The following is a 14,115-nucleotide window of genomic DNA, read 5'->3' as shown; positions in this document are numbered from 1 at the left end:
TTGGTAGCCTATTGCCCTCCAGATGTAGCTGAACACCAGCTGCTATCAGCCTTACATCCAGTGACCAAGGGTGATGGGAATTGTAGTCCCACAAAATCCAGAGAGCCAAAACTTAGCTGTCCTTGCTCTAGAAAATGGAATCAAATGGCTTTGATGAAAAGTTTCTGATCCATAACCTGCAATTTCCTAAATCTCACTGCAATTGGCTTTCCAGAAGGTATTATGTTAGCACCTTGACTACCATACATAGAGTCTTTCTTCTCCACACACCAACATACTTTGTTTAAATATGCAGTGTGCAACCCGAAGCATGTCTATTCAGCGGTAAATCTCATTGAATTCAGTGCAATTTATTTCAGTGTAAGAAGGCCCAACACTGTGATCTTAAATTGAATTCTATGAAAATACTACATCACCTGTTCTACCACTATTTCCTATTTTTGTAAAGCATATTTTAAATTTAATTTTCTGGTAAATTACAACTATTTTCTTAACCTGGTTAGATTCACTTACCAGAAGGTTAAGTTCCATTGAACCTAAGAAGGACTTACACCTGAGTAAACATGCATCGGGAGCATGCACTTTGCTTACATCCCAAGCACACATTGGATATGGATTAGATAGCAAGTTTTGGACAGAAATTTACGAGAAGCTAAAGAAAATGTTAAAATGGACATTTGAAAAAAAAAAAACCTGAAATAATATTATTAAGCCTAATCCCGGACAACATCCCAACAGATAGAAGAAACATCCTATTATATGCATGTGCTGTGGCCAGATTGTTGCTTGCACAAAAATGGAAAGGAGACAAGTTACCGACCATCCAAGATTGGCATATCAAATTGGTAGAGTTTATGAACCTGGCAAGATTAACAATGATAGTTAGGAAAGTCCCTAAACAAAATGGGAAAAAGAATGGAAATACGTTAAAGATTACCTTTTTAATGAAGGAATAGATTCCAGATGGGTGATTTGCTTTGAATAAGTTCGTACAAATTTATTAGAGCTAGTATATGTATGGGAAAAAATGAAATATGAAATAAGGAATTGGTTATATAAGAGGAAAGCATAGTTGATGTTACTTGTAAATAGGGAACTGATATGGAAAACTGGGAAGTTTATTTAGCTTTATGTTTGTTTGTGGTTTTCTTTTGTTGTTCCTTTATTTTTTTCTTTTATTAGTTTGCTTTCTAATTTTGTATAGTTTTGTATAATTTTGAATTTGCGTTGTGTTGTGTTGATTTTGTTGATTTATGTTACTTCTGTTGCTTTGTTACTTATGCTATTTTTGTTGCTTTGTATTTTATGTTGTAATAATAATAATAATAATAATAATAATAATAATAATAATAGGAGCATGCACTTTGCTTACATCCCAAGCACACATTGGATATGGATTAGATACGGTGGTGATGTATGAAGTACAGAACCATTTTACATTTGGGCAAAAAGCTTGCTAGGAATGTCTACCTCTGTTAAATAGTCATTGGTGATTCTAGACAGCATTCCACTAGTGCAGAATGCTTATTCTTTCTTAACCTTTGCAAATCTCCTTATTTACATTGCAACGTATGGGTTTTTTTGTATCTCTTTTGGTTTTGCTATTTCAAATGCATGTCAGAAACAAACACTGTATCTATTACCGTTCCTTGTTTGGGGTCAAAATATCCTATCTGGCATGTTGCAATCTATTGCTTTGACAGCTCTGACAAGTTTGCCCCAATATACTGGTTAGCTTTGGGACATGTATGGAACAGGCTGAATAGCAAGCATCCCATGTTTTACTAGGTAGCTGTGTATAGTTTTTTGACAATTGAGGAGGATTTTCCAAATCATTATATCAAGGAATCATGCCATCTATTGTTTCAGTCCAAGCTCTTTTAGCATTTATTTCTATTGCAGTTTTTTTTTAAAAAAAATGGGCTGCTGCTTAAAAGCTTATTAAAGGCTGGAAATGGAAAGAATATCATAACAAAATGTGTGTCAGAAGCTATCTTCATACGTTTTGAATTCTCCACCATCCCCACCCATACACACCCTCCCATCAGATGTCAAGGAAATAACCAACTATCTGACTTTTAGAAGACATCTGAAGGCAGCCCTGTTTAGGGAAGTTTTTAGTGTTTGATGTTTTATTTTGTTTTTAATATTCTGTTGGGAGCCGCCCAGAGTGGCTGAAGAAACATACATCATCATCATCATCATCATCATCATCATCATCATCATCATCATATTCCTCCTGAGTTTGGGTCTGGCTTATAATGGCCTGCAATGTTACCACGACTACTCCTTTTCTCCACCCCACAGCTCTCTCAGCTCTCAGGAGTGGTCATAATAGGAAGGGTTCCCAGGGAGACTCTATTGAAGCTTTGATACTTTTCTGAAGCCTGTGCACCAGCCTCCAGAACATCAGGTACCATGGGAAATGTAGTTCCCAAAACCTAGTCAGGAACCAATGCAACTACATTTTCTATGGCGGTTGCAGCAGCATCTAGGCCAGGTCCTAATGGAGTCCTAGTGTGAGCATCCGCCACACAGAAAGAAAGAACAAAACAACAGCATGAAGGGGTGATGGATGAATCCTGTGTTTGTGTAAGCCAGGCTTCCTCAACTCCCATGATCCCTAGCTAGCAGGACTAGTGGTCAGGGATGATGGGAATTGTAGTCTCAAAACATCTGGAGGGCCGAGTTGTGAGGAAGCCTGGTGTAAGCATTTAGAGGCATATAGGTCCTTGTTCATATTGAATAGTTCATATATGTAACAATTAAGTGTACATGAACATGAAGTTCACTCTTACCCTGTGTATAAGCTACACGCTTCCAAAGGACGTAAAACACTTGGCCTTCAGTTACAGTGTAATGGCTCCTTAGAAGAGCTGATAAGCAACCGCAAGCAAGAATACATCCTCTGCTAATGTATTCATTTTTGCTTCATGGCAGTGGAGCCCACTCCTAATCTGAAAACTTAATCCTACCAAAATTATATTCCCATTTTAATTATCCAGGCCTTTAAAAAAAGGGAGTCAGGTTTTATTTTTAATAGCATCATTTAAAACGTCTTTCTACCCAAATTATTGATGTTTTATAGCTCCTCAACACATTCCAAAGCCATTTCATATCAGTGTGCTGCAAAAATTGGTGTTTTAATTCACATTACAAATATGTTGCTAACATACTGCTTCTCACCTGCTCCCTTAAACTACATATTGCAAACATGGTACAAATATTGAAGATTAGGTTGGATAGGATTCTGGGAATGGCAGCCTCCATCTGCCTAAATAGTTTAAACAAACGCGGCTTCTGCTTGCATCCTGATTTACCCCACTGGTAAATAATCTGCTTCAAACTGAACAGTCTTTGACATTTAAGGTAAATAGCATGCATACACTCTGCACATTCTTGCAGACCCAGGCATCCAGCCACATACATGGATGCAAGCATAAGCACACTCAATGCTCATGGTTGATGGATGGTTAAAGATAGGAAACGGAGGAGAATCACCCTTTCCTCTTTTCCCCACAGCCCTTTGCCAGCTGTTTCTTTAACTTGGAGAGAATACTAACACAGTGGTTCTCAAATGTCTTGGCACTCAAACAACTTGGAACCCAAACACTGCAAACCCGGAAGTAAGTGTTCCGGTCTGCAAACTTTTCTCGGAACTCGAACGTGCTCCGTTTTGAGTGCCACACTTCCATTTTGAGTGTTACACTGTCTGTTTTTGCTATTTATTTTGCGTTTTTGTTTTTGTGACTTTTTTGTTTTTGTTTTTGTGACTGTGTGGAACCCAGTTCAGCTCTTGATTGTGTGAGTGCCGTACATTGTTTATTGCTTTCCTTTTATGGATCCATCGTCCCGTTAGATCAAGCATCCCCAAACTTCAGCCCTCCAGATGTTTTGGACTACAATTCCCATCATCCCTGACCACTGGTCTTTTTAGCTAGGGATCATGGGAGTTGTAGGCCAAAACATCTGGAGGGCCGCAGTTTGGGGATGCCTTGTAAAATTCATGTTCAATTGCCGTTTTAGGAGTTGTTTTTAAAAGTGTTATAGAAAATTATAAGGGGGTTGCAGAACACCATTACTAATGAACAGAGAGGGGTGACCGAACCTGACAGCTGCAGTTACCCAGAATCCCTCGCAACACCACCTTCTTCACCTCTGCTCCACTCCAGAGACCCGCACCCCTCCCGCTTGGACTCAACCCTGCCTTAAGGAAGGCTTAAGGATCAGCATATGCACACATTTCCACATGACTAGCAACTTGGGAGCCATAATTCCCTGTCAATGGTATCTCATTCACAATGGAAGACTCCTCTGAACAAAAGACAGTGATCAACTCTTATGAAAATGTTAATTTCTCTTTGTGCTTAGGAATTCACACCTGGGAGGGGTGATAGGAGGACTAGGAGAGGTGTCAAAAGTGCTCAGATTTCTACCTTGAACCCTCCTTTTTTGTGAGGTATTGATTACATAGCTGTGATGTAGGAATGATGTATTGGGGGCGTTTCTTGGTGATGGGGAAACTGATAAAAGTGGAGGTTCTCTTTTGTTCTGGGTTCCTTCCTTGTTCTCCTGCGTGAGGGGAAGGACCCTGTTGCAACAGCAAATAAAGGCTTTGCTTCTCAAACTTCTCTGGTTGGCCTCTGTTATATATTCTCCGACCGATGGAGAACCCAATAAGGCTCTTGTGTACCCCATAAGGGAATAAGAGCAGATTTTTGCTTAGAACAAAAGCCTGGAGCGTATTAATCCATTTTGCATTACTTTCTATGGGAATGCTTTGGTTTTGAAATGGACTTCCAGAACGGATTGAGTTTGAGAACCAAGGTACCACTGTAATAATTTCTGCCGGCTGTACTAGAATGACCAGTGTGTGCTAAATTCATTTCCTGTGTGTCTTTGTCTAGGTGTTAAGGGACAGCTAAGAGAATGAAGACTCTAAGTCCCCAGCGGAAGCATGATATGGCGATGCAGTGCTGGTGCTGAATTGTTCTCTCTGATGGCTCTATGGGAGTGGATAGCCCTGAGTCTTCATTGCTGGGTTTTAATGGTCGCTGCTGCTTCGGATCAGCATGCCACAAGCCCCTTCGACTGGCTCCTTTCAGATAAGGGACCCTTCCACCGCTCCCCGGAATACACAGATTTTGTGGACAGAAGCCGACAGGGATTTAGCACAAGATACAAGATTTACAGGTATGAAACAAAACGGATGGCAATTTCAGAGGGCGCTCTTCCAAGAGCTGTTTAGAAATGACACACGGGGGCACTTTAAGAAAAATAAATCACAGATGGGGAGAACCAATGGGTTTCATTCCAGAAATATACAGCAAGGTTTCCTATTCATGTTGGGAATAGCTGTGCTGCCTATTCAAAGTGAAAGGAGGTGATTGATTAAAGAGAGACCTGAAGGTGACCACCTGTTGACGAAATCTTTCAGCTTTGTTGAAAAGCCCATTTTAACTCCTAGTTTTAGCTCAGCTTGCATTTTCTTCCTGAATTGCAGGAGATTAATGAGGGACAGTTCAGAGGGAGAGTATGTGTGTTTACATGCACAGCCTTCCCAGAATCATGGAAACGTAAAGTTGGAAGGGACCCCAAAGGTCTTCTATTGCAGCCCCCTGTTCAATCCATGGCAATATGGGTGCCAATGGGGGCTTCCCTTGAAATGTAAACAGAGGCAGTATTGTCAGGACTGTGGTGGAGAATGAGGTTGAATTTCCCCACCCCTCACTTCCAAGGTTCTATGCCTAATATTTGCATAAGAAAACCAAACAAACTAACTAACATGAATTGCTTTCGGATAGCATCACCTGATGAATATCTGTCTGCCATGCACTCACCTGATAAAAGTGCAGAGGCCCTAAGAGAAAAAAGAGCCCTTCAGCAAGAATTAATGTGTTTGCTATAATTACATAGTCTCATCAGAAAATGAGAATATTAATGATGCATCCTGTGTGTTGTTTTGATGAGAATAACTAATATAAATAATGAACCAGGCTTTATGCAATAAAAGTCTTATATACATTAGCAATAAGAGATGCTATGAAAGGATCTTGGCTTTAAAAAGAGAAAACCATGACAAGTAGGAGGGACGCCTATCTCTGTGTCTTTAATTATTGACCCTGGCAGACTCCTCTTTGCCAGCCAAAATAAGGAGTTGCAACTGTAGAGCATGGAAGAAACAGATTGGCAATTTCTGTCTCTCGACCAATTTATGGCCGTGAAATCATTTGAACAGGTGGTCCTTTATTTGCTTCAGATTGTTTTGCTGCCATTCCAGCTTTTTCAGCTATTGGGTCCATAATAAGGGGGCAAACTCTTGCCTTTTCATCCTGTTTGTGCCTCCATGCAAATTGCTGCTGGTTCTTAAATACAGGTTTGGGAGAAGGTCTGAAGTTTGTTTTGTGTCATGAATATTTATTTTCCTGTGCCGATTCTCTGTGCACCAGAGGGCACTGTGTTGCAGGTCAATTTTGCATTAGTTTGCGTTGACGTAGGCCCAACGCATCGTGAGGTCTGCTGCGCATTAACTGTGATGATGAAATATGCATTGGGGGTATTTGGTGAGCTCAACGGATCAGAGGAGACCATTGCTATTAGCCGGGGTTTAAAAGCCGGCTGTCAATGCCGAAAATCTATTTATTTATTTTGGCAGAGGAGGGGGAAATAAAGCATATTCTACTCCCCTTTGTTTTTATATTGCTCAATGAAACAGAAATATATATCCATTGCAAAATGCAACAAGAATGATTCCCGCTGCTTCTGGTGTCAGTACTGTTCAACAAGACTGAAAGGGCCACACATTGCATTCTGAATTCTAGGGTCTATATCACTGCTGTTTCTTATACCCCACAAAAAGCTGCCTCTGAAAATTGCAGGACCCTCCAGAACAGGGGTAGGCAACCTAAGGTCCGTGGGCTGGATGCGGCCCAATTGCCTTCTCTATCCAGTCCGTGGATGGTCCAGGAATCAGCGTGTTTTTACATGAGTAGAATGTGTCCTTTTATTTAAAATGCATCTCTGGGTTATTTGTGGGGTCTGCCTGGTGTTTTTATATGAGTAGAATGTGTGCTTTTATTTAAAATGTATCTCTGGGTTATTTGTGGGGCATAGGAATTCGTTCACCACCACATGGTCTGAGGGATGGTGGACCGGCCCCCTGCTGAAAAAGGTTGCTGACCCCTGCTCCAGAACAATGGAGAGCTGCAACCAAAGGGAGAATCAGTTCATGGATGTGTTTACATGCACACCTGGCCACATGGACAGAAGCTCTTCGGGGCAATTTGTACTGTAGGAAGCTTGTGTGGAGCTAGGGAAAACCTATACACATTGATTAAACACTGTATGGAGAGGGGGAACAAGATAGAGGTACAAGGTGGATGCGGGTTCTTTTTTTCCCTTTTAATTTGATCACATGAGGATTCTGGGAAAATGTTGCCAAGGTGCAAGCCTTTGTGTGAAGAGCCCCACAGTGAATGAGTGTGAAGATTTTTTTAAAAAAGAACTTTGAAGGGAAAATGTCACATTGCCACCTTTTAATGTTTATTTCTCTTCACATGCTGTTTCAATGCACTGCGCCCACTTGAATCGCCAGGAAAGTAGTGTGTGAAAAGTTTGGCATAGCACAAGACTTCACCATTTCCCCCTCCAAGAATGTTCTAACTCCCACTTCAACTAGGCTAGTTTTCCTTGTATATGTATTATTTACACTTGCCCCATACCCTCCAACATTTCTCCGATGAAGATAGGAACGTCCTAAGGAAAAGTGGGACATTCTGGGATCAAATCAGAAACTGGGGCGGCTTCTGTAAATCAGGGACATCCCTGAAAAATAGGGACACTAGGGGTCTGTTGCCCCTGCCCCACTTTTAGGCCTATCAGCATGGGTGTTTTGCTCGTTTCTGATTCCTATAATTTGCTCAGTTCTCCCCTTTCCCCACGGTGTTTTTTTTTGTGTGTGTGTGTGTTTTTTTTAAATATATATTTCTTCTCTGCTTTAAGTTACCATTGTTGGGAGCCAGACTTTGGAGACTCCTATTAAGCTGATGTTTTAATTCATCCATAACTATAAGTTTCTGCAAGTAAAGTTTTTGAATGTTAAAGTTTGGACATTGGTTTAATTTCCAAAGAAGAGTGTCCGTCATACATATGATTTGAGCTTCTTAGCTGTGTTTTTGCTACTCTTCCTTCAACACATCCCATACTCCAGAACAGGACCGGTGCTAGGGTTTTTTGCACCCTAGGCGAGATCACCTTCTGGCGCCCCCCGGCATCTGCCTCCTCCCTGCGGGCCTGGCCCAGTCTTCACCCCCTTCCATTCCCAGCGCCCCTCCCACTTACCTGTGACGTTGATGGCTGGGTTGCTCTGGCCGCCCTCGGGCTTCAGCCACGGACCCCCGGGTGCAACAGCAGCTGCTCCCACCTGCCCGAGAAGTAGAGCGCAGCGACGGCACATGGAGCCGAAGGCTCAGCTCTGGCGCACGCGTGCAGCAGGAAGGGGCTGCTCTTGCCCCATGTGTCCTCCACACGCTGCTGCCCTTGGCGCTCCGGGCACACCTGGGCTGCACCGGCGCCGCTGCTGCCGCCCGCCCTGGATGCAGGTAGGTGGCATTGGGGCGCAGCGGCCACGTAGCAGAGTGAGTCCAGCGAAGCCAGCAGCGCTCCCCATCATGCCAGCGCCCCCTCCATTTTGGCACCCTAGGCAACTGCCTAGTTCACCTTAATGGACGTGCCGGCCCTGCTCCAGAGCTGTTCTTTCAGAAAATGTGCAACCTCACCCAGACTGGATACTTCTGGGCCACCTCTGGACTATTTTGGGTTTCTTCAGGGCCTCAATTGTACTGGGGTTCCCTGTAAGGTTGCAGGCTTTTTTCCTCAGACATTGCCTTCCCTTGGTCTGAATTTGGTAGGATCCTGAGATCCAAATTGGGTGGGTTGTTTGATGCTGTAGGGTTAGCACAGGGAAGGAGGCATTCCAAAGTCATTGTAGGCTCATTGATCAAAACCAGAACCTTGCAAATTATCCAGGCTTACCATAATATACCCGATTGTCCTATTGTTTGCTGAAAAGGTGTGTTTTTTCCCCTTATTCCCTCCATTTTGTTGAAATTTCATTGACTGAAATGGCAAGCTATAGGAAAACAGCATAGTCACAAAGCTGACAATGTCAGATAATGATGAAACAAAAAATAAAAAAAATTCCTTCCAGTAGCACCTTAGAGACCAACTAAGTTTGTCATAGGTATGAGCTTTCGTGTGCATGCACACTTCTTCAGATAGTTATTTTTTGTTTCGACTATGTCAGACCAACACGGCTACCTACCTGTAACTAGATAATGGTGAGTAACAGATAATAGGGATTAACAGTGCTTGGAAGGGCGCTGCGGTTTGTCATGTGAACTCGACAAATGTAATTGAGGGAGGAAGGAATAAAATAACTGCTACAGGCTTACTGGGAAAGCAAACTCCACTCGGTCTATGCATTGCAAAGAGGACTGTTAATGTACTTTGAGGCTGCCCTGGGAAACAGCTAACCTCTCCTGTGGCTGACTATGCATTGCATTCCATTTATGGGGCCACTGTGAGAATCAAGATTATAAATGTGCTTGAAGGGAAACCTGTTTAGCTTTCACCAGAGCTTCCTCAGTTAGGGAATAAATAGCAGAAACAGTCCCACCTGCTTTCCCCACCAATTTTTCAGCAATCCGTAAATTGCTTTTGGCTAGCGTCAAAATGGGCTGCTTTCCTATAGAGATTTGTTTCTGTGGGCAAAAAGGTAATATAGTCAGAGGCCATCATCACTCTCCTGAAAGGAAGATCCTTCCGTTGAATGCAGAATGCCCTCATTTCGAATTGATTCTGTCACACATCAGAATGCATGGAAAACTCATTCTCCAGAGAGCCTGTGGAGAATGTTGAAGATGTGAGGGCTCCTCACAGAGAAGCTGCTGTAGGATGGCGTCTTCCTGATTCATAAAGGTTATGTTGGGAACTCTGGCACAAACAATAGCCATGCCAGCTTCCCCCACCCCCTGAAAACAGACCAATACTGACTGTAAAACCATAAGAAGATGCCTACTGGATCCAACCCAAGGCCTATCTAGCTCAGCATCCCATTTTCCACAGTGGCCTCAGCTCATTAATGCCAGTAGGGACTTCTGACAGGAGCTTCACAAGGTTGTTTTTGATAGCAAAACCTACCCCATGTATTCAATGTTCTTGTTCAGATAGACCTTTCCAGAAGAATGTGTATCCTCCTTTTTCTTCTTTCAGTTGTCCCTCGCCTGCTCTTCGGGTCTCTTGAAGCGCTGCAATATCAACGTTAAAACATCGCAGCTCTCTTGCAATGATGGCAGTTCTGCGTTCAGGACGCTCGCTGTCTGCGTTATCTGACAAAGTCTGCATATTCTATGTTCCAAAGTTCAATTGTCTTTTACAACCACTAGGAGGTGACCCCACTGGGGAACAGCTTTTACCAAAGGTATCATGGGCTTTGAAGACGCTCGATCTCAGAACGCGAGGGAGAAACGTGCTAAGAGGAAAGCACGCTTGGCAAATCCACACCGTGATCAACTCCCGCCTGGAAGCCAATGTCCCCATTGTGGAAAGACGTGTGGATCCAGATTTGGCCTCCACAGTCACTTACGGACTCATTGTTCAAACCGTGTTTATGGAAAACAACCTTACTTGGCTACGGGGGGGGGGGGTCGCCAAAGAAGAAGAAGATTCCTCAGCAAGTGGTATTCAAAGGCATGGTGCCTCTGATCCAGGAACTAATATATAGCCATCATGGCTAGTAGTGACTGATAGCTTTACCACCCACAAATTTGCCTAATCCCCTTTAAAAGTTAAGTTGGTGGATATCACCAATCCTGTAGTGATATTAGAAGTGATAACTTGTGGTGCTGGAAGCAAAATACTGTAGTAGATGGACTGCCAAGGAGCTGTCAAGGAGCCAGAACATCTGCAGGGCAGACAGACAGAGAGACAGACACACACACACACCCTCCCCCAGCAACGACTCCTGGGCTCATTGGATCCCCTCCAATTTCTTCCTGAAAAGACGGACTGTCAATCTTCTCTTCTTCACCTTTTTCCTCCCTGAGAGGCCTGGTGGAGATTCTGCTCACTCGAGATAGTTACCTTGGCAACCTGCATTCCTAAGGGCAGGGAAGTTGGCCCTGGCTAAGCTCCCCTTTTCTGGTTGTTGTTCGTGACCCCATGGACCAGAGCACACCAGGCACTCCTGTCTTCCATTGCCTCCTGCAGTTTGGTCAGACTCATGTTAGTAGCTTCGAGAACACTGTCCAACCATCTCATCCTCCTTGTCCCCTTCTCCTTGTGCCCTCCATCTTTCCCAACATCAGGGTCTTTTCCAGGGAGTCTTCTCTTCTCATGAGGTGGCCAAAGTATTGGAGCCTCAGCTTCACGATCTATCCTTCCAGTGAGCACTCAGGGCTGATTTCCTTCAGAATGGATAGGCTTGATCATAGGTTTGATCTTCTTGCAGTCCATGGGACTCTCAAGAGTCTCCTCCAGCACCATAATTCAAAAGCATCAATTCTTCGGCGATCAGCCTTCTTTATGGTCCAGCTCTCACTTCCATACATCACTACTGGGAAAACCATAGCTTTAACTATACGGACCTTTGTTGGCAAGGTGATGTCTCTGCTTTTTAAGATGCTGTCTAGGTTTGTCATTGCTTTTCTCCCAAGAAGCAGGCGTCTTTTAATTTTGTGACTGCTGTCACCATCTGCAGTGATCATGGAGCCCAATTGTCTACTTCCTTCACTGGAAGCTGGCTGGGCTGGCTCATTCATGACACCGGGGCAGGGCAGTAGTTGTTCTGGATCTGCAGGGGTGCAGTGTGGGGGCATTATACCCACAGCAACAAAACATCTTGAGCTGCCCCTGGGCATCAGACCACCCTCAGTGCATGGTCTGAAGTGGTCTTGTAAGCATGTTCACTTGAACATGTTTGCAAACCTCCCTGCAATGAAAAATCGAAGCCTTCAATCCTGGAGAGGTTTGTAGGTGTGTTCAGCTGAACACAATTATAAGATCCTTTCAGATTTTGCTGCTGAACATTGCGAGATTGGAGGTGGAGAGAGTGGTGCGCATCTCCATGTCTCAAACATTTCAGTAATATCTGAAGAGAGCTAGTGCCACATTAGGAACTGTCGTGTTTGTGTTCTAACATATTTCATATGAATAGGAAGCAGGAAAAAAGACAACAGCTTGAAGAGGAGCTGAAGAGCTGAAGAGGAGCATTTTAGATACTGCTCTGTCATCTATGCTGGTTTTGCCCCCAAAGAATGGTCTGAACAGGCATGAATAGCATGCTGGAAAATCCCTAGCATCTGGTATGCTAGCTCAGTCCTAAAGAGTGTTTGTGTCCATTAACTATGGTACGTTGTTCTATAAATTTCATGCCCACTGTTCATTTCAGCAACTTGCAACAGGAACTGGAGCTTAATACAAATACAGTACAGACCTTTTCTTTACCCCTGCACTTGTAACAGTGCAATGAAAAAGAATTGGGCTGCCAATCAAGCACAGAGCTAATTGGTCTGAGATCACTGATTTCAGCTGACTCAAACATCTTTAATAGAAGCATTCCTTGGGAGTAGGGCCTGTTGAATTCAGTAGGACTTAATTCTGAATATCCATGGTTTGGATTGCAACATGAATGAAAGAATGGATGAAGTTCGTGAGACAATGTGCATTCTTGATAAACATGCATTCTTACCTTTATTCTTTTGGATGTTATCTTTTTAATTCTAAATATAAGTTGACCTGCACTCAGGGCAGGATAAAGAACCAATGATGGTGTGTGTGTGTGTGTGTGTGTGTGTGTGTGTGTGTGTGTGTGTGTTGTTGTTTGTTGTTTAAAAAAACCCAAACCCCTGTACTCAAAGATTGTTGTTGTTTAGTCGTTTAGTCGTGTCCGACTCTTCGTGACCCCATGGACCAGAGCACGCCAGGCACTCCTGTCTTGCACTGCCTCCCGTAGTTTGGTCAAACTCATGTTCGTAGCTTCGAGAACACTGTCCAACCATCTCGTCCTCTGTCGTCCCCTTCTCCTAGTGCCCTCAATCTTTCCCAACATCAGAGTCTTTTCCAAGGATTCTTCTCTTCTCATGAGGTGGCCAAAGTATTGGAGCCTCAGCTTCACGATCTGTCCTTCCAGGGAGCACTCAGGGCTGATTTCCTTAAGAATTGATAGGTTTGATCTTCTAGCAGTCCATGGGACTCTCAAGAGTCTCCTCCAGCACCATAATTCAAAAGCATCAATTCTTCGGCGATCAGCCTTCTTTATGGTCCAGCTCTCACTTCCATACATCACTACTGGGAAAACCATAGCTTTAACTATACGGACCTTTGTCGGCAAGGTGATGTCTCTGCTTTTTAAGATGCTGTCTAGGTTTGTCATTGCTTTTCTCCCAAGAAGCAGGCGTCTTTTAATTTCGTGACTGCTGTCACCATCTGCAGTGATTAAGGAGCCCAAGAAAGTAAAATCTCTCACTGCCTCCATTTCTTCCCCTTCTATTTGCCAGGAGGTGATGGGACCAGTGGCCATGATCTTGGTTTTTTTGATGTTGAGCTTCAGACCATATTTTGCGCTCTCCTCTTTCACCCTCATTAAAAGGTTCTTTAATTCCTCCTCACTTTCTGCCATCAAGGTTGTGTCATCTGCATATCTGAGGTTGTTGATATTTCTTCCGGCAATCTTAATTCCTGCTTGGGATTCATCTAGTCCAGCCTTTCGCATGATGAATTCTGCATATAAGTTAAATAAGCAGGGAGACAATATACAACCTTGTCGTACTCCTTTCCCAATTTTGAACCAATCAGTTGTTCCATATCCAGTTCTAACTGTAGCTTCTTGTCCCACATAGAGATTTCTCAGGAGACAGATGAGGTGATCAGGCACTCCCATTTCTTTAAGAACTTGCCATAGTTTGCTGTGGTCGACACAGTCAAAGGCTTTTGCATAGTCAATGAAGCAGAAGTAGACATTTTTCTGGAACTCTCTAGCTTTCTCCATAATCCAGCGCATGTTTGCTATTTGGTCTCTGGTTCCTCTGCCCTTTCGAAATCCAGCTTGCACTCAAA

General features: G+C 43.3%; 1 protein-coding gene across 2 annotated transcripts in view; it reads left to right on the top strand.

Moving 5' to 3' along the window:
• Window positions 1–14,115, top strand: part of BRINP3 (BMP/retinoic acid inducible neural specific 3) — a 247,591-nt gene that overhangs the window by 30,040 nt on the left and 203,436 nt on the right. For both annotated transcript variants that reach the window (XM_088673731.1, XM_035123029.3), the window contains exon 2: window positions 4,908–5,193. In XM_088673731.1, the coding sequence (XP_088529857.1) occupies window positions 4,958–5,193 (236 nt within the window). In that variant the 5' untranslated portion in view covers window positions 4,908–4,957. The remainder of the gene's footprint in view (window positions 1–4,907; window positions 5,194–14,115) is intronic.

This window comes from Zootoca vivipara, chromosome 7 (assembly GCF_965207765.1).
Source record: "Zootoca vivipara chromosome 7, rZooViv2.hap1.1, whole genome shotgun sequence".
Lineage (NCBI taxonomy): Eukaryota > Metazoa > Chordata > Lepidosauria > Squamata > Lacertidae > Zootoca > Zootoca vivipara.
This window is presented reverse-complemented; position numbering and strand designations above follow the sequence as displayed.